Source organism: Bufo bufo, chromosome 2, assembly GCF_905171765.1.
Source record: "Bufo bufo chromosome 2, aBufBuf1.1, whole genome shotgun sequence".
NCBI lineage: Eukaryota > Metazoa > Chordata > Amphibia > Anura > Bufonidae > Bufo > Bufo bufo.
The window spans coordinates 416,774,282-416,800,759 of NC_053390.1; the positions used below are offsets into that span (position 1 = coordinate 416,774,282).

At 42.2% G+C, this 26,478-nt stretch overlaps 1 protein-coding gene across 6 annotated transcripts in view; it reads right to left on the reverse strand.

The window, feature by feature from the left end:
• SUSD1 (sushi domain containing 1) overlaps window positions 1–26,099 on the reverse strand; it is a 221,949-nt gene extending 195,850 nt beyond the window's left edge. For 3 of the 6 annotated variants that reach the window (XM_040417307.1, XM_040417304.1, XM_040417302.1), the window contains exon 1: window positions 25,706–26,099. In XM_040417307.1, coding sequence (XP_040273241.1) covers window positions 25,706–25,784 — 79 coding nt within the window. In that variant the 5' untranslated portion in view covers window positions 25,785–26,099. The remainder of the gene's footprint in view (window positions 1–25,705) is intronic. The other 3 variants (XM_040417306.1, XM_040417308.1, XM_040417305.1) reach the window with 2 other exon arrangements.
• Window positions 26,100–26,478: the final 379 nt, after the last annotated feature.

Below are 26,478 nucleotides of genomic sequence, written 5' to 3' on the forward strand. Positions count from 1 at the left end.
CACCACAAAAAGTGCAACACCAAGTGATCAAAAAGGCGTATGTCCCACAAAATGATACCAATAACACTATCACCTCATTCCGCAAAAAATGAGCCCCTACATAAGAAAATCCCTCAAAAAATAAAAAAAAACTATAGCCCTCAGAACATGGACACAATAACCTCATTTTTTTGTTTCAAAAATGCTATTATTGTGTTAAACTGAAATAAATAACAAAAAGTATACATATTAGGTATCGCTGCGTCCGTAACAACCAGCTCTATAAAAATATCACATAACCTAACCCCTCAGGTGAACGCTGTAAAAATAAATAAATAAAAACTGTGCTAAAACAACAAATTTTTTGGTCACCTTGCCCCATAAAGTGTTATAATGAATGATCAAAAAATCATATGTACCCAAAAATAGTACCAATAAAACTGGCACCTTATCCCCTAGTTTCCAAAATGGGCTCAGTTTTTGGGAGTTTCTACTGTAAGGGTGCATCAGGGGGGCTTCAAATGGGACATGGCATCTAAAAACCAGTTCAGCAAAATCTGCCTTCCAAAAACCATATGGCGCTCCTTTTCTTCTGCGCCCTGCCGTGTGCCCATACAGCAGTTTATGACCACATGTGGGGTGTTTCTGTAAATCGCAGAATCAGGGTAATAAATATTGAGTTTTGTTTGGTTGTTAACCCTCAATGTGTTAAAGAAAAAAATAGATTAAAATGGAAAATCTGCCAAAAAAGTGAAATTTAAAAATTTGATCTCCATTTTCCTTTAATTCTTGTGGAACGCCTTAAGGGTTAACAAAGTTTGTAAAATCAGTTTTTAAGTAACTTGAGGGTTGTCGTTTCTACAATGGGGTCATTTATAGGGGTATCCACTATGTAAGCCCCACAAAGTGACTTCAGACCTGAACTGCTCCTTAAAAAGTGGGTTTTGGCAATTTTCTTAAAAAAATTAAATTAAATTTCCAAAATGATGCCAACATAAAGTAGACATATGGGGAATGTTAAGTAATAAATATTTCATGAGGTATCATTTTCTGTTTTAAAAGCAGAGAAATTGAAATTTAGAAAATTGCTAATTTTTCAAGATTTTTGGTAATTTTTTATTTTTTTTCATAAATAAAGGTGAAATATATTGACTCAAATTTATGACTGTCATGAAGTACAATGTGTCACGAGAAAACAATCTCTGAATGGCTTGGATAAGTAAAAGTGTTCCAAAGTTATTACCACATAAAGTGACATATGTCAGATTTGCTCAATTACGCCTGGTCAGGAAGAAGGCAAATGGCCCGGATGTGAAGTGGTTAAACTCAGAAAACAAATATCTTTGAAGTAGATCTTCTACAAATAAAATACTGGATCAGACATACTTGCAAACTAAGGGGGAGATTTATCAAAACTGGCGTAAAGACAACCAGGTTCCACCTTTTATTTTTCAGAGCTTGTGAGGAATATGGATTATTATTTACTGTCAGCCATGTTCCCACACCCACCATTTGCTGAAAGGCAGCAGAGTTAGTGAGCTCCACAGGGGGGCCCTGCTTCAAAGCCAGCAGATGGCAGAGGACCTCTAGCAGTCCACCAGTGTTTACAACTTTTCAGACTTCCATTCAGTCAGCCAGGAACCCAGCTAATGGAACAGGAAAGACCTCTCTGCAGGAGGTCTAGTCCATTCCCCAGTTCAATGGAAATTATCTGACTTTCTGGGGCCGGCAGTTTATAAGGAATTATGAATCGGCACAAACCTGATACATATTTGTGTCACTGTGGCCACGATGAACAGGCCCGTGGTCATGGTTTGGTGATGGGATGCCAGGGAAGGGAGATATACATATCTTCCAAAAGAAACTAAATAACGGTACCACTGAAATAAATAATAAATATTATAAGGGCACTCTGTCATATCTTTCCCATCTCAAAAAGTTGTGTTGTGTGTATGTTGTATATGTGTTTTGGTATGAGCTTTTTATGCCTGTGGTCTGTGTTCACTACATTTGTTTGTTACCTAAATCAAAAACAGATTTAAAAAGATCTGTTTTAGAAATAGTTTTTTTTTTCCTTTCTGCCAGTACAACTGTGCAAAAATATGTGTCTCCTCTTGACTTTAACTGAATGCGATGAGCATTTAAAGCCCCCACAATTTGTTGAGTTGACCACCACTGCTTTACACAATTGTACATACATTGTTTTCTAAAATCCTAAATATAAATTATTACAGGGATAGCCGTCAGTCTTATAAGGTTACTACACTGAACAAAAATATAAATGTAACACTTTCGGTTTTGCTCCCATTTTGTATGAGCTAAACTCAAAGATCTGAAACATTTTCTACATATCTGTAAAGAATAAATCAAGGCAACTGGACTTACTGTGGATTTCTTGAAAACGTTTCCACAGTAAGTCCAGTTGCCTTGATTTATTCTTTACAGATATACCATGACCTGGATAAATGAGAACCTTCACAGACATTTTCTACATACCGTACACAAAAGACCCATTACTCTCAAATATTGTTCACAAATCTGTCTAAATCTGTGTTAGTGAGCACTTCTACTTTGCCGAGATAATCCATCCCACCTCATGTGGCATATCAAGGTGCTGATTAGACAGCATGAATATTGCACAGGTGTGCCTTTGCCTCACGCAGTGCAACACATCTCCGTCGCATAGAGTTGATCAGGTTGTTGATTGTGGCCTATAGAATGTTGGTCCACTCCTCTTCAATAGCTGTGCGAAGTTGCAGAATATTGGCAGGAACTAGAACACGCTGTTGTATACTCCGATCCAGAGCATCCCAAACATGCTCAATGGGTGACATGTCCGGTGAGTATGCTGGCCATGCAAGAACTGGGATGTTTTCAGCTTCCAGAAATTGTGTACAAATCCTTGCAATATGGGGCCGTGCATTACCATGCTGCAACATGAGGTGATGGTTGGGCCTCAGGATCTCGTCACTATATCTCTGTGCATTCAAAATGCCATCAATAAAATGCACCTGTGTTCGTTGTCCATACCATACGCGTGCCCATACCATAACCCCACCGCCACCATGGGCCACTCGATCCGCAACGTTGACGTCAGCAAACTGCTCACCCACAGGATGCCACACACGCTATTTGTCATCTGCCCTAAACAGTGAAAACTCATCAGTGACCCGAACACCTCTCCAACGTCCCAGACGTCATTGAATGTGAGCATTTTCCCACTCAAGTCGGTTACGACGACGAACTGCAGTCAGGTTTAGACCCCGATGAGGACGACGAGCATGCAGATGAGCTTCCCTGAGATGGATTTTCACAGTTTGTGCAGAAATTCTTTGGTTATGCAAACCGATTGTTGCTGCAGCTGTCCCGGTGGCTGTTCTCAGACGATCATAGAGGTGAACATGCTGGATGTGGAGGTCCTGGGCTGGTGTGGTTACACGTGGTCTGTGGTTATGAGGCCGGTTGGATGTACTGCCAAATTCTCTGAAACACCTTTGGAGATGGCTTATGGTAGAGAAATGAACATTCATTGCATGGGCAACAGCTCTAGTAGACATTCCTGCAGTCAGCTTGCCAATTGCACGCTCCCTCAAACGTTGCGACATCTGTGGCATTGTGCTGTGTGATCAAACTGCACATTTCAGAGTGGCCTTTTATTCTGGGCAGTCCAAGGCACATCTGTGCAATATTCATGCTGTCTAATCAGCACTTTGATATGCCACACCTGTGAGGTGGGATGAATTATCTCGGCAAAGGAGAAGTGCTCACCAACACAGATTTAGACAGATTTGTGAACAATATTTGAGAGTAATGGGTATTTTGTGTATGTAGAAAATGTTTCAGATCTTTGAGTTCAGCTCATGCAAAATGGGAGCAAAACCGAAAGTGTTGCGTTTATATTTTTGTTCAGTGTAGCTTTCATTCTTGAGCTGCTTCATTCTAGACATTGGTTTGTTAAAATCCTTATTTTCCAACTTTCAGCACCTGGCTGTGTAAAAATGATGCTGCAATCACCACATGAGTACACTGCTGCTTCCTCCCCTGACCTCATCACAAGAATCATAAACGTCATTATGTCAACACACTGTTCATTGTTATAACCTAATCTGTTGTAAGTTTTGGACTTCCTTCCAGCTTCTAATAAGCTTCCTTCTCACTTTCAGCGCAACAGGATAACCGATACAAGAAAATATCTACAAGTAGACTGCAGTGAGGGCTGAAATGAAGGACCTTTCCTGAATGATGAGCTCATATCTCAAGCTGGTTCCTTGTTTTTAGAAGATTAAAAGGATAAATGAGAATATATTCAAACATACAAAATGCATTGCACAATTAAATGGCTTGTCCCGCGGTTCAACATTTTATTTATCTGATTGCGCAAAACATTATTAGCCAATTGGAATCATTTCTTTCTTTATTCATTCCCATTCAGAATTTCTTTCTAATGTGTCCAAAGCCAGTGGACACACATGTCCAGTAACTTAGTACCACCACCTAGATAGTTTTATATATTAGTGGTGGAGCAATTCCTGATATTGTGAAGGACAGCCAATAAGAATTAACTACTTAAAAGCAGCTCCTACCTGCACTGGACACAAGCATGGAGCCATAAGAAGTATGTAACAGCAATGTCTAGACACAGGAGAATTTTTGTGAGAATATTTTAAGTGAAAATTTGTTTTACCTAATTTTACAGACAAATTACAAATTTTAAAACTACCAAAGAGGGATCTATGAATACGACATTTCCACCAATACAATTCTTGCTACTCTGTAATGTATGGATTTGCTTGTACATGTTCCCTCTGTTCTGTAAAGTGCAAAAATTGAAGACGGTCGGCACTCCTCTGGCAGAGTCGTGGTGCCCGTGTCCAGGGTATGAAAGCCCACTCACAATATGAAACAAAGGACCGGCACTTCACTGATGAACAAATCTGTGGCTTTATTGAAGCATGGAGGAAACAGCGCTGATACGACACGTGTTTCGGCTCAGGTGTGAGCCTTTGTCAAGCATGTTCTGTAAAGTGCTGCAGAATTACATTGGCACTGTATAAATAAAGATTATCACTTACATTTTCTTATTTTGCTACTGATAACAATAGCATTAACATAAATTGCTGATATTCATCATGGCCGATTATTGGCCAATTATTATTATGATCACTAATAAGCAAGTGAATTCTAGTGATAACTGTCCAGTGTAAATGGTCCTTTGGTGAAGATTCAACATTCCTGGATAATATATCTATAATCTTAAACATGCATAGAGACCATTATTATGTTATTCATTCATATATTGCCAATATATTGTGAAACACTTTACGTAGATTGTTAGTGCAGTGCTTCAGACCTGGATGTATCTGCAAAGTTTGATATCTTATGTAATGTTTGTAATGTTATGTCATTTTTGCACTGTACACCAGCAGGTGAGGTATGGTTGGCATAGGGATGGGGCTAACCACTCCATTCCTCCCCTCTTGGTAGGAGTGGGCTGGTCATGCTTCCTGTCAAGACGGGCAGTGTTAGTTAGGATAGTGACGAGTGAGATAGCATGTCATATTGCTCCTGCTCCAAGTGTTTTAAGGACCATAGAAGCAACTCATCTGTAAGATCACTACTCCAGTGAGATTGACGGTCCAAAAACTACAGATATTCTGCAGAGCTACAGCATTACAGTCAGCAGAGTGACCAGCAACCATAGCTAACCAGACCCTGCTGCAAATGAGGGACTATGGTTCAGTCATCCATCACCTTAGATCACATCCAGGCCAACTCATAAAAGTCTGTATTTTCACCAAGTGGACACCTACAGCCACAAATGCTAGCCTGCAGCTATGAACCAGAAGTTCAGGAGAGAGACATCAGCAAGATAGCATACCATAGGTGCCATTATCAGCTACTCTGGCAGCCACCATACCCCATCATGTGGGAGAGAAATTGAACTGTGTAGAACTACTACTGGATGTACTAACTATTTTGCACTAAGTAAAGAGAGACCTTTATTCTATTACTTCTGTCTTGATTCCTTAAATCCACCATTTCACTGCACCGATCCCCAGGGAGAAATGGTCTGAGGGAGTACACTGTGACAAATCACCATCAGGGCCACTACCCCACCACTCTTTAGGGACTCGCTGCATTAATACTCAGGGTCCATTCACACGTCCGCAATTCTGTTCCGCGTTTTGCGGAACGGAATTGCGGACCCATTCATTTGTATGGGGCCACACGATCCTGTGCTATTCCGATCCTGAAAAAAAATAGAACATGTCCTATTCTTGGCCGCAATTGCAGACAAGATTAGGCATTTTCTATTAAGGTCCGGCGATGTGCGGTCTGCAAAATGTGGAACGCACATTGCCGGTGTCCGTGTTTTGTGGATCCGCAAAACACACACAGACGTGTGAATGGACCCTTAAAGTAAATTTTCCCAGTTCACATTGAGACTCACAGTCTAAATTCCAAATTAATGTATGTTTTTGAAATATGTTAGGACACCAGAGTACCTGGAGACCCACATAAACACAGAGACGACATGCAAACTCAAAGCCATTGTTGCCCTTGGTCAGATACAAATCGAGTACCCCAGTTCTGCAGTGCAACAGTGCTACCCATTAGGTCACTGAGCTGCTATATCTACAAACTAAAGACCCTTTTACATGGGATCAGACAAATATTCCTGATGTTCGCCCAGTGAAAACATTCCCCCTGATCAGGCGACAATTGAGCAAACTCTTCTGGAAGCACATTTGCTAATTTAGGATACTGAACCATTATCAAATGGAATATATTGCTATCTTCATACTGTTATTTGGGGGGTGGGGGGTAGAATGTAGCTTAGAGTAACATACAGTTTATTAGTTCCACTCCTCTCCTCGTTATGCATGAGAGTTGATATTCATGAGGTGCAAGCAAACCGCACCCTCCAGCCCCTGATTGACTGCTTTCTCCCTATTATTGATCATAGGAAGAAAGCTGTCAATCAAGGGCTGGAGCAAGAGGGTAGCTCATAACTCATGAATATCAAGACTTAGTACATTAAGAGGGTTCAAGCACTGCAACTTCTAAAGTGTACGCTTCTCAAAATTTACACATAATAAACCATAAAAACAGAACAGACAACACTGGAATCAGCTTCTGTTGCTAGCTTAGATTTTCTTTTCTTAAAGCCAAAAGTTAATGCAATTCTGACTGCAATCCATGCAAATTCAGCAAGTTGTCTTTGTGGGAGCAAGAAATTCATGAGCTGTCCATTTCCTTCCAAATATTTCCCAATTTGTTTTACCACATTATTGAGAGGCAGCTCCCCCGTCAATATAATGTCACATTGCCAACAAATGAATCAAGAATTAAACTAGCTTTTTTCGACTGATAGTCCCACTTACACTAACAATAATTAACAACTTAGAGGACCCGTCACCTCTACTGACATGTCTGTCTTAGTAACTATTTGCATTCCCCATGTTATAACAATTCTGGAGCATCTATTCTTATGACTCTATTATTATTCCTGCTAGAAGTTTACAAATACATTTCCAGCAGTCTGCAGTAAAGGTACTACTGGGTGTTACTGCCAGTTGGGAAAGGGTAGTTAGAGGGACAATGCAACTGCAAGTGTGCAGGGTAGTTACCGACACAATGTTGCTTCCAGTGGGGGAAGGGTAGTTAGGGGACAATTCTGCTGCTGGTTGGGGAAAGGTGGTTAGGGGACAATGCTGCTGGGAGGTATTTTGTGCTGCACTGTGGTATTCATTTGGCACTGTTAGTTAGGTATTTTCTGTTGCACTATAGCAGGCATGCTCAACCTGCGGCCCTCTAGCTGTTGCAAAACTACAACTCCCAGCATGCCGGAACAGCCTACAGCAGGGCATTGTAGGAGTTGTGGTTTTACAACAGCTGGAGGGCCGCAGGTTGTGCATGCCTGCACTATAGTATTTATTTGGTGTTGAGGGGTAGCTAATGTTTCACTTTAGCATTTATTTGGAGCTGATGGGGTGATATTGTGATGTGTAAAATAAATAAAATACCTTTAAAATGTATAAATTTGATATTTGCATACTAAACAATTCATGATCATATATGGTCATACAGAGCACAGTTCCTGGTAGTTCACTAAACAGTGTATAGACAAATGGGAAATTCTGCGCAGCAGATAACAGCATTTAACAGCATGTAATCCTGAATGCTGTCACCAGAACAATGACACATTGGCGAGTGTTAAAGGGAGGAAGTATTACAGAGACTTCTGGTGACTTTCAAGTGCTATTGTTTACAGGAGAAATGACTTGAAAAGGAGGAAATCAAGAACATAAAGCATGAACTCTGTCTATGACAGGTGCTAATCATATTGAAACCTTCCGGATTAGGTCATTAAGAAGCAAGGATGTAAGAACTTTATGCTGGAAGTAAGGACATTATTAACCAACCATATGCAAATTACTGCAAGAAAAGGTTCATCTGGGAAACATCTACCTAGAAAGACTGCCACACAATAATGCACTTACATTGCAGTCCAACCTTTACTTTTCCTATTCTCAACCTTTATTTATGACCAATTATTTATGTCCCTATGGGAGCTGTGGTTGAGATACAAACATGGAGATCAGTGCATGTCCAAACATGGATGCCTATATGTAAGCAAACACAATTTCCTCTTCTCCTAGAGCCCCCCAAAACAGCACTGGCAACACAGTTCACACTGCACAGGGGTGTTGTTACTACTACGAGGTTGTAGTCCCAGTCTAAATGCCTTAAAATAGAAAAAAAAAAATCCTATATTCACCTCTTTCTTCCCTACCGTCCTCTGTGCCACCAGTCCTGTCTTTCTCCTGCTGTTTGTATACATGGCTACAGTGGTGACATGCAGGTATATGGCACATGACTGCTGCAGCCAATCACTGTACTCAGGAGTATATGGCATGAACCATCACTGCTGACACCTTGTACATAAACAGTTGGAGAAGGTTTGGAGCTGTGGAGCAGAAAATAGAGGGGAGAAAAAAGTATAGGAATTATTATTATTATTATTATTATTATTATTTTAAGGCATTTATTGCCATCATAAACCCTTTAAAGTGTACATGTACTTTAAAAAAACATTTGATATGTGATAGTGGCATATCAAACGTTTTATCATGGTGGTCCAAGTGCTAATACCCCAACCCATCGCTAAAATAAGAATGAAGCACTCACACAGAGCACTGTCTCTCCTTGTTGCTGAAGAGGGGCTCAATAGAAAGTCTATATGCCCAACTCAAGTCCATCTTCAGCAGAGAGGAGAGACATTGTAATGCCGGAGGTCCATGCCCACTGCTTCCCTGCTTATGGACGCTGAGATACTTACCGCCGTCTTCCTGTTCTGTCCTACTCTACTGCCGGTAGCACTCCTAGCTGTCAGTGTCTGCTGTGTGATGCAAGCTGCTCCTGTGCGTGAGGACTCTCTGACTTGTTCCTTAGGCTCTCAGCCTCTTCAAAGGCCAGAATGTGCACAGCCAAAATGTTCCCCAGCCAATGGATGGATGTTCAGTGGTATATTAGGCAGCCTCCCCAAGGGGAGGGTGCCTGAACGTTAGGTTCCTATTCTCTAGTTTTCCAAGTGAAGGTGCTATTATCTGTCTGACTACGTATGTACAGAATTCCTGCCATTCCCCTCCACATGTCCTAACCCTTGCCTGTTTACCATTTTGTCCCATTGCCGCCTGCCTCGTCCTTGGACTTGTTTCGTGGATACACACGAACCCTGGCTGCCCTGAACTTAGGCTAGTTTTCTGACTACAAGTATTGCCTGACCCCTTTGGTGGTTCACACTGGTGTCTCTGACCCCTGTGGGTTAGATGCCAACTACATCAGGACTACCACAGACCTGGCTGGTCTCCTGAAAATGAATGCCCTTCAGGCAGCCGCTATTTACATGTCCTTGTTGCAAATTGTAACCTCGCACAGAAGTCATGTCCTCAGCGCTTGTGAGTAGAGATGAGCGAATTTATGAAACGTTCGATTCGGCTGATTCGCCGAATGTTTCCAAAAAATTAGCTTCGTGACGAATTACTTCACCACAAAGTGCATTTTTTTGTAAGTAGCGGATGCAATCACAGGGAGCTACGATAGCGCAGCCCCCATCATTGTATCCCTCAGATGCCGCGTTCATACATGATCGCGGCACCTGAGTGAGAAATTAACATCTTATTATTTTTTTATCAAACTTACCGCCTCCATTTGCTTGCGACAGGCCAGCCGCCGCCATCTTTCTTGAAGAACTGGAGCAAAATCTCGCGCTGCGCGAGATTATATCAAGACGCCAGCCGGCATGGTGACGTCATATGTTACCATGCATGGGATTTCGGCCGAGATCTTCAACCAAGACGGCAGCTGGCGGCCCATCACGAGCAAATGGAGGAGGTAAGTATGTTTTTTTGTTTGTTTGTTTTTTAAACTAGTTCAGGTAAAATCTATTCGCTAACACAAAGCACAAGGATATTTAGCTTCGAGGCAAATCGAATTTATCCTGAAATTCAAGGCGAATTCCACTTCGTGGAATTTGATTAGCTCATCTCTACTACACATTAGCTGATAGAGCTACTGACCTCAAGTCTACGGCTCCTGACTGTGACGTGCATTTCTATGTAAAGACACAGGTGATGAGCTGTGCTCAGGTCTGCTACATCTGACATGTCTACTGCATCTGATTATTTGTCTACTACACCAGCTGACCGCTTGGTCATGGTATCTCTGAATTTCTCACCTCTGTTTTTAGATTCAAGTAGTTTAGTGGGTTAACTCCTTAAGAATCGGGCCTATTTTCGTTTTTGCATTTCTTATTTCTCCTCCCTACATTCCAATAGCCATATCAAAAAAAAGGGAAAAAACTTCTTTGTGTAACAAAATTGAAAAAAAAATCAATGTAAAAAAAATAAAAAATAAAATAAACTAAGATCCATAACTTTTTTATATTTCCATCTGCAAGGCTTGTTTTTTTAGTTTTATTGGTACCATTTTTGTGATACATACAACTTTTGTATCACTGTTATAATTTTTTTTTAGAGGGGGACAAGGTGACTAAAAATGGCGTTCACTGCGCAGGAAAAAATATTTTACATTTTAGTCGTTTTTTTAATTTTTGGATGCAGTAATACATGTTTTTTTTATTGTTTATTTGTTTTTATATGTAAAATTATGAAAGGGAGTGATTTGAATTTAATATTTTTGTGTTTATTATGAAACTTTTTTTTACTTTTAACCCTTAAAAGTAAAAGCGCTACCTGTTGAGCTGTGCTTGGTGCACAGCTTTGCAGACAGTTTACCATGTCAAACCTGGGAACCTTCAGCAGGACCCATATCGTCAAACTAACCCATGGGAGCCCCGCAATTTCACTGCGGAGGCTCCGATCAGAAGGCAGGGGAGGGAGCATGCCACTGCCTAACCCCAAATGCAGCAATCGCTATTGAACGTGGCATCAGAGGGATTAAATTAATGGCTTCAGCGTCATTGCCAATCTTGGTCATTGTATGATCTTGGTCATGTGCGGCATTTTGCTTTAAGGGGTTAATTCTTAGCTCCTTAAAAGGTGCTGGGCTGCTTCTTAGTGCCTAGGGCTCAGAAAAAGTTTATGACTCTGCCAGGGTCCTTAATCTCTGGTTGGCTGCTAAAGTGTTATCACCATCTTCACAATGCCTGGAGATGTATTCCACATGAATTTGCTGTCTTGTTAGGATGATGGTTGGTAAAAGGGTGAGCCAGTTTACTGCTTCTTCCTTTCGAAGTGAATGGGATGGAGGAGCTGTAATCACACCTGCTCGTCGCTGCGAGCTGTGTTTTCAATGGCGAGCAGGAAAACAGTGAAGACAAACAACTGAGCAGCATGGGATAAAAGAGTTTGACCCTCGCCTATTGATGACCTATACATCATCACTGTAAAACTCAGGGAAAACTCTATAATGAGGGTGGAGATCACTCCAGAAGAACTTCTCCGTTCGTGCCAATATACAGTTGGTATTGAGGGGCATGAAGACAGTTGTCATTTGTTATTGAGACTTCTCAGGTGATGTGTATGTTATATATAAAACAGGTCATGCTTTGTAAGGTTTACCCGCATATCATTGGCCCAATATAAGGGTCATTTTTAAATTTACAATGTAAAAAGTGACGCCGCCTATTTGGCTTGGCCACACCTTCTGCCAGTTTGGCTGCACCTACAATGTTGAACTACTTCTAAGTTTTTTTCCAGGGTCACTTTGAGTTCCCAATCCGTCCCTGCCTGCAGTGAAGTCCAGATCACAGTACAGGGGTTAAAGGGTTAATACCAGGGGACTGGTGAGTTGTCACAATTGGTCCATACGCACTGTCTGTTAGTGGGGGTCTCAGCACTCAGAAACCTTCAATATTGCACAGGTTCACATTAAAGGGGTTGTCCGGGCTTTTACTATTGATGACCTATCATCAGGATAGCTCATCAATATCAGATCGGCGGGGTCTGACACCCAGCACCCCTACTGATCAGCTGTATGAGGAGACGGCGTGCGCAGTGTGCACGTGCCATCTACCTTCTCTCTTCCTGTCCGCTGTTGTGGTCTATGGTCTATGGTAGGGTTGTGACGTCAGGTCCCTCCCAGTGCATGCTGGGAAGAAGACGTGGTCCGTCTCCTGCGGACTCCATCAGCCAGACCGCAACCTGCAGGAAAGGTAAGTATATTAGCAGGGGCCCGAATCTACTGGGTGGTGGATGGTTATGGCATGGGGCTGATGACGCTGGCTGGGGGACATGGATGATGGCAAATGGCAATGGCATGGGGCTGATGGTGCTGGCTGGGGGACATAAATGATGATGGCCATGTAATTTGTATACATACAGAAGAAAATAATATATCGCAATATATTGTTATATCACACGTGCTTCAAATTATATTGCAATATAGATTTTAGGCCATATCTCCCAGCCCTATCCCTATGGTATTGTCACGACCATGGTTATGGTCGTGACTCTTTGGTCGCATGCAGTTGTCAGCGGTTTGTTCTATGTTGTCAACCACAGGTGAGGGCTCTGGGTTTGTTGCCTCACGTGTGGTTGCCCTTGGCAACATATGGTTGTTGGCAGTGTAGCAGCTGGAGCTGGTGGCTAGGCGGCTCGCTGTCACGGCATGCAGTTGCCTCTGGCAACGTGTGATTTTAAGTGTTCACTTTCTATGTTTGGTGTTAGGGAGTTTGTTCTGTGTACACTTCTCCTTTAAGTGACAATTACCTTTCTGGTGTGTGTGTGTGGGGGGGTGGCTGCTTGGGCTATTTAGCTCCTGCTGGAAGCCAGAAGTCTGAGGGGTACTCCTGACATGCTTTATGCTGGAGTCATCCTCCTGGTTCATTTACCATCTGTCCAGTGAGGGCCACCCTTGTGGTCATAAAAGTTATGCATGATGTTAAGTTGATGTTGTTATCCTTTCTATGTTTATTGCAGCTATGGATGTCCTGGTTACCTGTGTGTTTTGTGGTGTGTGCTGTGTCCTTAGTGTTTGTGTGGACAGCAGTACTGGTGCATGGGTTCCAGTCAGCGAGGCTGTGACAGGTAGGTTTGGAACTGGTGTAGTTCACTTGCCATATCCATATGTCTGTATATGTTCCCCCTTCCTTGCAGCTTGGCCAGTGAGACTCCTGTTCGTCCGTGTCTTGGAGGAACAGGTCGTCTTACCCTGCTTCTAGCACAGGGTTTTCCTGAGGGATAGTAGGGACCCTAGGTTCCAGAGTATGAGCCCTCCTACCATCTGGGTTGGCTCATACAGTTAGGAGTCAGGGTCAGTATTAGGATTTTTCAAATGATTGCTAGGATCAATGGCTGTCTCTAAATTGACACATGTGATAATATTTTTAATAAAACATAACATTTATTGTATCAGTTAATAAATCGTTTGACATAACATTCTCAATTAAAATTATCAGCTCAGCTTGCAATCTAAATAAACTTCATTGTTGTTAATTTTTTAGCGTCTTGGGGGTACCTCTTGGAGGTGCTGCCAGCTATCAGATGTTGTAGTATAATATAGATGCTCTATTTTGGCTGCTTTATATTTAGCAGCCACCTGCACGTGCTATGCTGCTCTAATGTAGTTATGCCACTGGTTCGTGGTCCGTCACAGATCACTGCTCTGCTTTGGCTGCTTTTTATTTAGCAGCCCCTGCATATACTATGCTGCTCCAGTTCTGTTATACCACCAATTGTGGTCCGTCACAGGTCACTGCTCTGTTTTGGCTGCTTTATATCTAGCAGCTCCTGCACGTGCTGTGCTGCTCCAATTTTATTATACCACTATTGTTTGTGGTCCGTCACAGGAGTTTACTAACTCTCACTCCTATCTATTACTTAACTAGTAGCTGGCGTGCCCTCCTCCTATTTACCCTTATCTGACTGCTTAGCTAATAGTCATTGTTATAGAACCTTGCAAACTGATGCTGTGTTAAAACACTTTACAGGATACTGCCCCCCGACATGTTTCGCCAAAAGCCTTGGCGTCTTCAGGGGAACGGGTCAGTATTAGGGACGCGATAGGAGGTGACCTGCTCCCTGATCCTGTGGTCCTGGCCTAGTAGCTACCCTATTCCATAACATCGCACGGATGAGGGTTTCCCCCACTCTCATCCGTGACAGGTATATGGCAGGGGTGTCCAACCCACTGCTCGCGAGCCGCATGCAGCTCCGTGCTCCTTCATTTGTGGCTCGCAGGGGAGCGATCCGGCCAGCTCTTACTATCTAGGCTGCACTGTATCTCCTTTTATAAGAGAACATGGCGTGTGCCGTGCGCTATGTTTTCTCCGTCCAGACAGTGGAGAGGGAGGGAGGGACGGAGGGAGGGAGTCTTTCCCTGCTATGACGCGGCCGCCACTGAGCACAATGAAAAGAGTGGGCTCTGAAGCTGCCCGCACCACTGCCACCAATGAATGGGCGGCTAATTAAAGCAGGAGGAGGGAGGGGGAGGGAACAAACTGCTGCGCCGTCTGAGCTTGTGAGCTCAGCGAACAGCAGCAGCAGCCTCCTCCTCCTCCTGAGTGGTGACTCATTATCCCCAATCTTGCCACTGCCATGTTTTAAACATGATGGAGGTCATTTATTTTTAATGTCAGGCTGGGCACATGCTTTTGGACTGGACCCCATGTGCCTCACATTAATAGTAAGTGACCCCCAAAGTACCATCTCACATAATTTGTTTGAAACTCCCTCTGGTGACAGATAAAGCAACAACTCAAATTGAGATGATAACTTACTGACTTAGGCCTCTTTCACACGGGCATCGTGATTTTTCAGCGCGAGTGCAAAGCGTTTTAATGCGTGAGAAAAATCGGCATGTTTGGTACCCAAACCCGAACCCGGACTTCTTAATACAGAATGCTTAGTAAAATAGAGATGGAGGGGTTTAAAATAAATAAATAATAATTTAACTCACCTCATCCACTTGTTCGCACAGCCCGACTTCTCTTCTGTCTTCTTCTTTGATGACCTCGGAGGAAAAGGACCTTTGGTGACGTCACTGCGCTCATCACATGATCCATCACATGATCCATCACCATGGTGATGGACAATGTGACGGATGATGTGATGAGTGCAGTGACGTCACCACAGGTACTTTTCCTTCTGGGTATCAAAGAAGAAGAGAAGTCGGGCTGCGAGATCAAGTGGATTAAGGTGAGTTAAATTTTAAAAAAAAAATTAACCCCTCCAGCCCTATTGTACTATGCATTCTGTATTAAGAATGCTATTGTTTTCCCTTATAACCATGTTATAAGGGAAAATAATAATGATCTGGTCCCCATACCAATCGTCTCCTAGCAACCATGCGTTAAAATCGCACCGCATCCGCACTTGCTTGCAGATGCTTGCGATTTTCACGCAGCCCCATTCACTTCTATGGGGCATGCGTTGCGCGAAAAACGCACAATATAGAGCATGCTGCGATTTTCACGCAACGCACAAGTGATGCGTGAAAATCACCGCTCATGTGCACATCCCCATGGAAATGAATGGGTCCGGATTCAGTGCGGGTGCAATGCGTTCACTTCACGCATTGCACCCGCGCGGAAATCTCGCCCGTGTAAAAGAGGCCTTTTTTGCTGGATCCGGCAAGGGTCCAGCAAAAACGCTTCCGTTACTGATAATACAACCGTTGTATTATCTTTAACATATTTTTAACATAGCTAGGACGGATCCGTCATGAACTCCATTGAAAGTCAATGGTGGATGGATCAGTTTTCTATTGTGGCAGATTGTGCCAGAGAAAACGTCCCCATTGACTTGCATTGGGGGTCATGACGGATCCGTCTTCCTCCGCATCCCTGGATATAAAGAAAACCGCAACATGCTGCGGTTTTCTCTCCGGTCTGGCAAACTCACTGAACGGAACGGAATGTATTTTGGAGCATTCCGTTCAGTTCAGTTTTGTCCCCATTGACAATGAATGGGGACAAAACTGAAGCATTTTTTTTCCGGTATTGAGCCCCTATGACGGATCTCAACACCGAAAAACTTTAACACTAGTGTGAAAGTAGCCTTAAAGAATTGCCTCGAGTAGCAACGACTGAATACAAGCCAGATTTGTAGCACATTATGAAAAACACAGATTGCCAGAAGTCTCACTAAAGCTGTCTACACTACAGGTAGGAAAGGTGGTTTAACCACCTCCGGACCGCCTAACGCAGATTCGCGTTCCGGAGGTGGCAGCGCTGCGCAGAGTCACGCATATACGTGTCATCTCGCGAGACGCGAGATTTCCTGTGAACGCGCGCACACAGGCGCGCGCGCTCACAGGATCGGAAGGTAAGCGAGTGGATCTCCAGCCTGCCAGCGGCGATCGTTCGCTGGCAGGCTGGAGATGTGATTTTTTTAACCCCTAACAGGTATATTAGACGCTGTTTTGATAACAGCGTCTAATATACCTGCTACCTGGTCCTCTGGTGGTCCCCTTTGTTTGGATCGACCACCAGAGGACACAGGTAGCTCAGTAAAGTAGCACCAAACACCACTACACTACACTACACCCCCCCTGTCGCTTATTAACCCCTTATGAACCCCTGATCACCCCTGATCACCCCATATAGACTCCCTGATCACCCCCCTGTCATTGATCACCCCCCTGTAAGGCTCTATTAAGATGTCCGTATTATTTTTACGGATCCACTGATAGATGGATCGGATCCGCAAAACGCATACGGACGTCTGAATGGAGCCTTACAGGTGGGTGATCAATGACGGGGGTGATCACCCCATATAGACTCCCTGATCACCCCCCTGTCATTGATCACCCCCCTGTCATTGATCACCCCCCTGTAAGGCTGCATTCAGATGTCCGTATGATTTTTACGGATCCACTGATACATGGATCGGATCCACAAAACACATACGGACATCTGAATGGAGCCTTACAGGGGGGTGATCACCCCATATAGACTCCCTGATCACCCCCCTGTCATTGATCACCCCCAGTCATTGATCACCCCCCTGTCAGGCTGCATTCAGATGTCCGTATGATTTTTACGGATCCACTGATACATGGATCGGATCCGCAAAACACATACGGACATCTGAATGGAGCCTTACAGGGGGGTGATCAATGACAGGGGGGTGATCACCCCATATAGACTCCCTGATCACCCCCCTGTCATTGATCACCCCTTGTCATTGATCACCCCCCTGTCATTGATCACCCCCCTGTAAGGCTGCATTCAGATGTCCGTATGATTTTTACGGATCCACTGATACATGGATCGGATCCGCAAAACACATACGGACATCTGAATGGAGCCTTATAGGGGGGTGATCAATGACAGGGGGGTGATCACCCCATATAGACTCCCTGATCACCCCCCTGTCATTGATCACCCCCCTGTAAGGCTCCATTCAGACATTTTCCTGGCCCAAGTTAGCGGAAATTATTATTTTTTTTCTTACAAAGTCTCATATTCCACTAACTTGTGTCAAAAAATAAAATCTCACATGAACTCACCATACCCCTCACGGAATCCAAATGCGTAAAAATTTTTAGACATTTATATTCCAGACTTCTTCTCACGCTTTAGGGCCCCTAGAATGCCAGGGCAGTATAAATACCCCACATGTGACCCCATTTCGGAAAGAAGACACCCCAAGGTATTCCGTGAGGGGCATATTGAGTCCATGAAAGATTGAAATTTTTGTCCCAAGTTAGCGGAAAGGGAGACTTTGTGAGAAAAAAAATATATATCAATTTCCGCTAACTTGTGCCAAAAAAAAAAAATTTCGATGAACTCGCCATGCCCCTCATTGAATACCTTGGGGTGTCTTCTTTCCAAAATGGGGTCACATGTGGGGTATTTATACTGCCCTGGCATTCTAGGGGCCCTAAAGCGTGAGAAGAAGTCTGGGGTCCAAATGTCTAAAAATGCCCTCATAAAATGAATGTGGGCCCCTTTGCGCATCTAGGCTGCAAAAAAGTGTCACACATGTGGTATCTCCGTACTCAGGAGAAGTTGGGCAATGTGTTTTGGGGTGTCATTTTACATATACCCATGCTGGGTGAGATAAATATCTTGGTCAAATGCCAACTTTGTATAAAAAATGTTCCACAAACTTGTGACAAAAAATAAAAACTTCCATGAACTCATTATGCCCATCAGCGAATACCTTGGGGTGTCTTCTTTCCAAAATGGGGTCACTTGTGGGGTAGTTATACTGCCCTGGCATTCTAGGGGCCCAAATGTGTGGTAAGTACTTTGAAATCAAAATCTGTAAAAAATGGCCGGTGAAATCCGAAAGGTGCTCTTTGGAATGTGGGCCCCTTTGCCCACCTAGGCTGCAAAAAAGTGTCACACATGTGGTATCTCCGTACTCAGGAGAAGTTGGGCAATGTGTAATAAATATCTTGGTCAAATGCCAACTTTGTATAAAAAATGGGAAAAGTTGTCTTTTGCCGAGATATTTCTCTCACCCAGCATGAGTATATGTAAAAAGACACCCCAAAACACATTGCCCAACTTCTCCTGAATACGGCGATACCACATGTGTGACACTTTTTTTCAGCCTAGGTGGGCAAAGGGGCCCACATTCCAAAGAGCACCTTTCGGATTTCACAGGTCATTTACCTACTTACCACACATTAGGGCCCCTGGAAAATGCCAGGGCAGTATAACTACCCCACAAGTGACCCCATTTTCGAAAGAAGATACCCCAAGGTATTCCGTGAGAGGCAAGGCGAGTTCCTAGAACTTTATATTTTTTGTCACAAGTTAGTGGGAAATGATGATTTTTTTTATTTTATTTTTTCCTTACAAAGTCTCATATTCCACTAACTTGTGACAAAAAATAAAAACTTCCATGAACTCACTATGCCCATCACAAAATACCTTGGGGTGTCTTCTTTCCAAAATGGGGTCACTTGTGGGGTAGTTATACTGCCCTGGCATTTTAGGGGCCGAATGCGTGAGAAGTGGTTTGAAATAAAAATCTGTAAAAAATAGCCGGTGAAATCCGAAAGGTGCTCTTTGGAATGTGGGCCCCTTTGCCCACCTAGGCTGCAAAAAAGTGTCACACATGTGGTATCGCTGTACTCAGGAGAAGTTGGGCAATGTGTTTTGGGGTGTCATTTTACATACACCCATGCTGGGTGAGAGAAATATCTTGGCAAAAGACAACTTTTCCCATTTTTTTTATACAAAGTTGGCATTTGACCAAGATATTTATCTCACCCAGCATGGGTATATGTAAAATGACACCCCAAAACACATTGCCCAACTTCTCCTGAGTACGGAGATACCACATGTGTGACACTTTTTTGCAGCCTAGGTGGGCAAAGGGGCCCACATTCCAAAGAGCACCTTTCGGATTTCACCGGCCATTTTTTACAGATTTTGATTTCAAAGTACTTACCACACATTTGGGCCCCTAGAATGCCAGGGCAGTATAACTACCCCACAAGTGACCCCATTTTGGAAAGAAGACACCCCAAGGTATTCGCTGATGGGCATAATGAGTTCATGGAAGTTTTTATTTTTTGTCACAAGTTTGTGGAATATGAGACTTTGTAAGAAAAAAAATAAATCCTCATTTTCTGCTGACTTGTGACAAAAAATAAAAAGTTCTATGAACTCACTATGCCCATCAGCGAATACCTTAGGGTGTCTAATTTCCGAAATGGGGTCATTTGTGGGGTGTTTGTACTGTCTGGCCATTGTAGAACCTCAGGAAACATGAAAGTCAGAGCTGCTTCAAAAAGCGGAAATTCACATTTTTGTACCATAGTTTGTAAACGATATAACTTTTACCCAAACCATTTTTTTTTTACCCAAACATTTTTTTTTTATCAAAGACATGTAGAACAATAATTTTAGAGCAAAATTTATATATGGATGTCGTTTTTTTGCAAAATTTTACAACTGAAAGTGAAAAATGTCTTTTTTTTGCAAAAAAATCGTTAAATTTTGATTAATAACAAAAAAAGTAAAAATGTCAGCAGCAATAAAATACCACCAAATGAAAGCTCTTTTAGTGAGAAGAAAAGGAGGTAAAATTCATTTGGGTGCTAAGTTGCATGACCGAGCAATAAACGGTGAAAATAGGGTAGGTCAGAAGTGTAAACAGTGGCCTGGTCTTTAAGGGTGTTTAAGCTATAGGGGCTGAGGTGGTTAAATACACTTTTAAATGTTTGAAAACTCAATTGCAGTAATACTGTCGTGTGCACGCATATTTGTGTGAATGTATAGCTTGTGGCTCCTCGCAGTCATACGTTCTTTTTTTTTCTGGCTCTTTGTGTCTGTAAGGTTGGCCACCCCTGGTATATGGTCTTTGCTGGGTGTTGGACACCCGCCAATCTGATATTAATGACCTATACTCAAGCTGATTTGAGTATTATCAATTCCCAAATTAATTCTATGGACATTTTTCTTGATTAATTACAAAAGATATGTTACACAAGTTAGTGTATAACGTGGTACAACAATATTTGCTTGCAACAGTAGAGCTTCATTATCTCACTGCACTTTAACAATCATAAAAGGGAAAAAACATCTTTATTTTTGGGCTTTATGGTTTATGGTTTGTGGTCATATGACAGGATATGGATGAAGAAACATCACAATTTATGAAAAAGAGAGAAGTTTATGTTTTTCTGCATGGATCTATTTAGGTGAGCCGTTCTCTATTGCTGACTATTATAAGGAATAAGTAAAGATATAAATTCTAACTTTATAAGGCCTCATGCACTTGGCAAAACCATATGCACTAAGGGTCCATTCACATGTCCGTAGTGCATTACGGATCCGCAATACACCCGGCCGGCACCCCCATAGAAATGCCTATTCTTGTCCGCAATTGCGAACAAGAATAGGACAAGTTCTATTTTTTTCCGAAGCCGCAGACCGGAAGATCGGTGGCGCGCTCCAGAAATGCGGATTCGGACAGCACACTGTGTGCTGTCCGCATCCATCGCTGCTCCATAGAGAATTAATGGGTCTGCACCCGTTCTGCAATTTGCGGAAAGGATGTGGACCCATTATTACGGACGTGTGAATGGAGCCTAAGCCTGTATGGTAGCACAAGGATTCCTAAAGGTTTCATATTAAAAACCCATAAGCAGTCTTAGTGCCACTGTATAGTACCTACATGATACAGCTAGAAATGAGCGAATTTCTTAAAAATTCGATTTAGCTGCTTCGCCAAATCTTAAATTCACTTTGTGATGAATTACTTTGTCACGAAGCGCATGGGTTCATCTTATCCTACTCTGTGAGCTGCTGAATGGCTGCGTCCATCTTGCTTGAAGATGGACGCAGCCATGGCGCGGCCCCAGATGACGTTGTCACACCGGCTGGCGTCATATGTCACCACACGCAGGATTTCGGCTAAGATCTTCAATCAAGATGGCGGCAGCCGGCCTGTTGCGAGCAAATAGAGGAGGTAAGTATGATTTTTTTTTTTTTTTTTACATTATTTCAGGTTAAATTGATTCGCTACCACAAAGCACGAGGAAATTCGGCTTTGCAGCTAATCAAATTTATCCTGAAATTTGGAACGAATTCCACTCCGTTGGATTGGATTCTCTCAACTCTGGATACAGCAATGAAATGTGTTATATTACTTCATCAGAAAAAAATCTGTGTGTGCCTCCATATGAAATAGGAGGCCCAGAAAGGTACATTGTCAGTCCGTGGATTTGTATAGGCACCATATTATGGTTCCAGAGGGACATGGAATTTACATCTGCATGAGGCCTAACACAACTGAAACAATTGCTTAAACAAACTGACCATTTATAACAGTGATAGTGACCTTTTAGAGAATGAGTGCCCAAACTGCAACCCGAAACCCACTTATTTATCACAAAGTGCCAACGCGACAATTTAACCTGAATACTACAGTCCAATATGGTATATCTTCCATGTAATATCATTAGCTATAATATCCTGCCTACATTCAATGCGCTGCCTTTTGCTTTCAAAGCGCCCTTTGCTGATCAATGGCAGGAAAAGTCTAAGGCATCTTGGTACCACATAGACTTTTTCCAGGGTGCAGGTGTCCACAGAGAGGGCTCTGAGTGCCGCCTCTGGCACCCGTGCCATAGGTTCGCCACCACTGACCTATAATGTTCCCACTGACTAATAGAAATATATTGTTATTAAAAATGAGTGAGCCAACTGTAAATGAGTCAGATTTGTCACAAGTTTAACAAAAATGACTCTGATGAAGTTTTGGGCATACGCTTTGAAAAAAATTAAGCCATTTTAAAGTAACTGTGAGATCAACAGGGCAGGAAAGATGAAGACGAAGAATCACATGACTCTGGGAGGAGCCCTAGCTAGCAGGTTTGCCCACAATGCTTAACAGGCAGTCTCTCAGCCTATCAGGGGGCAGGATATTGAGAAGTCCTTCAGGCTCCGTGCTATGTGTAAAGCACAGATGCCATTCTGAGCTCAGCCAGTGATGTGAGAGGATGTGTTTACCACGAGTCTGGCAGACATCAGTTGCAGACACAAGCCAGCCATATTAGAGTGTTGTAGGGATAGTTTAGGGATATATTCCCCACTCCCCATGTGTCTGTCATAGTTCTAGCACTCTGGCAGCAGCCCAGGGTATCAATGTCCTGTGTGTATTAGGAATTGTATTCTCTGAACCTGTCTGCAACATTGCATGGGTTCATCTTGTCCTGCTCTGTGAGCTGCTAAATGGCTGTGTCCAATTTCTAATTAGCTATTCCAATATATATACCTAGCCGTTTCCTTCGCTGGTTGCCTGAGCAATAGGTCTCTACAGACACTGTAATCCATTTGTCTGTCTGTGTACTGATTTCTTTCTGTCTCGTGGACTTTGTTTCTCTGCTGACTAACCTGACCTATGCCTGACCTTACTTCTGGACTGTATTCAGATTTTTACATACTCAGCCTGTTTCGTGACTACGAGTATAGCATGATCCCTTGGTTTTTGTACCAGTGTCTCTGATTCCTGTGGGTCAGCTGCCAACTACAGCAGGACTATTCTAAGAGGTAGCAACCTGGTGGCTCCCCTGCAGCGAAGAGCAGATACCTGTATGGGGGTTAAAGGGTGAAAATTAAGGGACCACCAGAACAATGTCCTCGGTAATAACCCAAAGTAAAACCAGTTAGTTGCCACAGTTGGTCGATTACACTATTACAGTTCATAAGTCTTTTATAGGTACACAATTATTCCCAGCACCTCCAGCAGCTTATATTTTGCTGGATACTCTACACAATTGCACCTTTTTCTAAAAAACTGTTGCAATTTTGCTAGGGTTTAAAATTGCACAGTTCAATGACATTTCACTGCATCAGTATACCAGTTTAATTCAGCACATTCTAATGTGTCAGTATAGCAGTTTAATTCATCATCAATATACCAGTTTAATTCAATGCATTTTACTGTGTCAATAGACCACTTTAATTCAGCGCTTTCTAGTGCGTCATTATAAATCTATGTCCCTGATATGTCCCTATTTTAAAAAGGGAAAGGTAAAAAAAAACGTATAATGATACGTGCGCCCAGTCCAAATATGTTTCCAGCTTAGAAAAACAAAAAATACTGAGGTGGAACATGCAGCTAACGTGATAATTAAAACATAAAGTTTATTGTCATTAGGATAAAAACTGAACTTTGTAAACCAAAGTGATCAATATGCGTGGCTTCTGAATGGATTAGTGATTAGGGGTTCAAATATTTTTCCTTAAATATCACGAGAGCGGAGTCGGTACAACATCCCTAGCTGTCTGCTGCAGGTGATTTTCTAAGCCTACAGCCAGACATGAACTGAGAACCCGCCCTGAGAAGGGCAACCCCTGAACTGGCACTGGAACCTAATCCCTGGACCTGAACTAGCTTTCTTTATACGCCGAGAAGCGCTCTCCAACACGTTTATCCAGTTAGTACATGATATATAATATAAATTCAATATTAAATACAATGCAGTTCCTAAAGATCTCCTTAATAAGGTGTGTTCATTGTGTGGTGGCTATGATTTCAGACATTGTAGGAGCTAATATTTTGCATTAAAACATTCCCAAAGCAATATATTTACTAGAACATGAAGTAAAACTTAGTAGCACAAGACTCGTGACGAGCACCTCTGCTTATGTGCCCTATGTGTTGCTTACTAGTGCATTCTGGCTACATATTATTATTTAAGGTTGGTCCTACAATAAGAGTGAACCTTTATATTAATATCCTGTTAAGGGTACGGCCACACAGTCAGGTTTCCTGATGCACTATTGGAAGCTAAATTCAGGAGTGGATCATAAAAGAAGAGAACGTATAAAAGATAGATACCACTTCTCTTTTTGAATTCATTTTTGGTTTTGCCTTCAAAACACCTGAATGTGTGGCCGTACTCTAAAGGTGACTGAGCATCTTTAAGATAGCTCAGTAGGTCTATCTATAGTCCTGTGTAAAACCAAAATAAATACATCATAATATCATGGTGAATGGACATACTCTGTTCTGCTGCTTCTGTAGTCCATACAGAACAAACTCCCCCACCCCCGACTAACCATTATGGTAGAAGTTCACAATGAAATTTACAAGTTGTCATATTTAGTTCATTTAATCTGCTGGAATGAAACATTCAGTGAAAAATGCATGAAAATATGAATAAAAAGAGAAGTTGTCTTATAATATAAATTTAATATAGAAGCCATGAGGTATAAGAAACGTGCATAGCCCAGGTAGCCAAGAATAATAACCATGATATCAAAGAGTATAAGGCCTTATGCACAGTGCAGATCAGTGTGCACAAAGCCTTATGATAGCACACAGACTAACCAAGGCTCCAGCCATAGGCTCTGTGTGTGATGCCATACTATGCCTCTATACTGCAACATATATGATAGGTATTTCTAGCATTGTTTCTTTGGGAAATTACGTCTGTAATGTGGCTGGTGGTGATCCATGTAAAATGAAAGGAATAAGTGCAGTAGAGAAGTGTATAGTGGACTTTATGGTAATTCTGTAATTCATAAATTCCCATTCAAACAAATGTAAACTGCACTAGAATAACCCCATGTGAACCCAGCAGAGTGACGAGAAGGAATATGATTGACTTGTATGCATTTGGTTGCCAGGTACAATAATAATAATTGTTATAACTGCAATTAATTACATTGTATTAGAGACGAAAATGCATACTTCTAATAATCAGTGCTGTCCCAAGACACAGTCCTTTTCTCTCCAGAAAGTAATACATCCATAAGCAGCCACTGTCTCACAGGGCTGAGACTCACCAGTAAAGCCTTGAGTACAGAACAGGAGCAGTAGACATGCCTCCAGCAGGACCAAGTGCACAGTACTTTGTGTCCTCATATCATGAAGTCTTTCAACACTCCCCCACTGTTAGCTTCTTGGCAGCTGCAGTTCTTTCTCCGGCACATCAAAATTAAGTTGAGAGCAGAAAACCCTCTTTTATCAGATTCAAGGCGTCATTTTCCTGTGGGCAGCACATTCATAAAAGTCCTGGGCAGGATGAAGCAAAAAGTTTGGTGACTCATTCTTCAGATCTCAAGTTTGCATCCAAAATACAGTAGTCTCAATATTAGAAAAAACTAAAAACAAGACCCTCATCTGAGTCCATCTCTTGGCCTTATGTAAAGCACTTGTCAAGTGGAAAAGGCGGGTTGACTAACTTTAAATATGGTCTGTGAGATAGCAGTGTTCTCCATGCACAAGTCACTCTACCCTGACTTGACTTCTGAAGCAACAGGTTGTTTAGGCATGGTGAAACACACGTGACGTGTAACAAGAAGGGACAATTATAACTAAAAGAACAACAATTATAATGATAATTTTGTTAATATTATTAGTTATAGTATAATTAGTAGTAGTTTTATGCCATTATTGTTATAGTTATACTGTAGTATCAATATTAATATTTATTCTTGTGCTATCCTTGTAGACAAATAAACCTGGGGGTAAACAAAATGTTATCTAACAATACATAAAAATAGACACATAATAAAATTACGGTAGATTTTTTTTTCTTTCCTCTCAAAGTACCAAC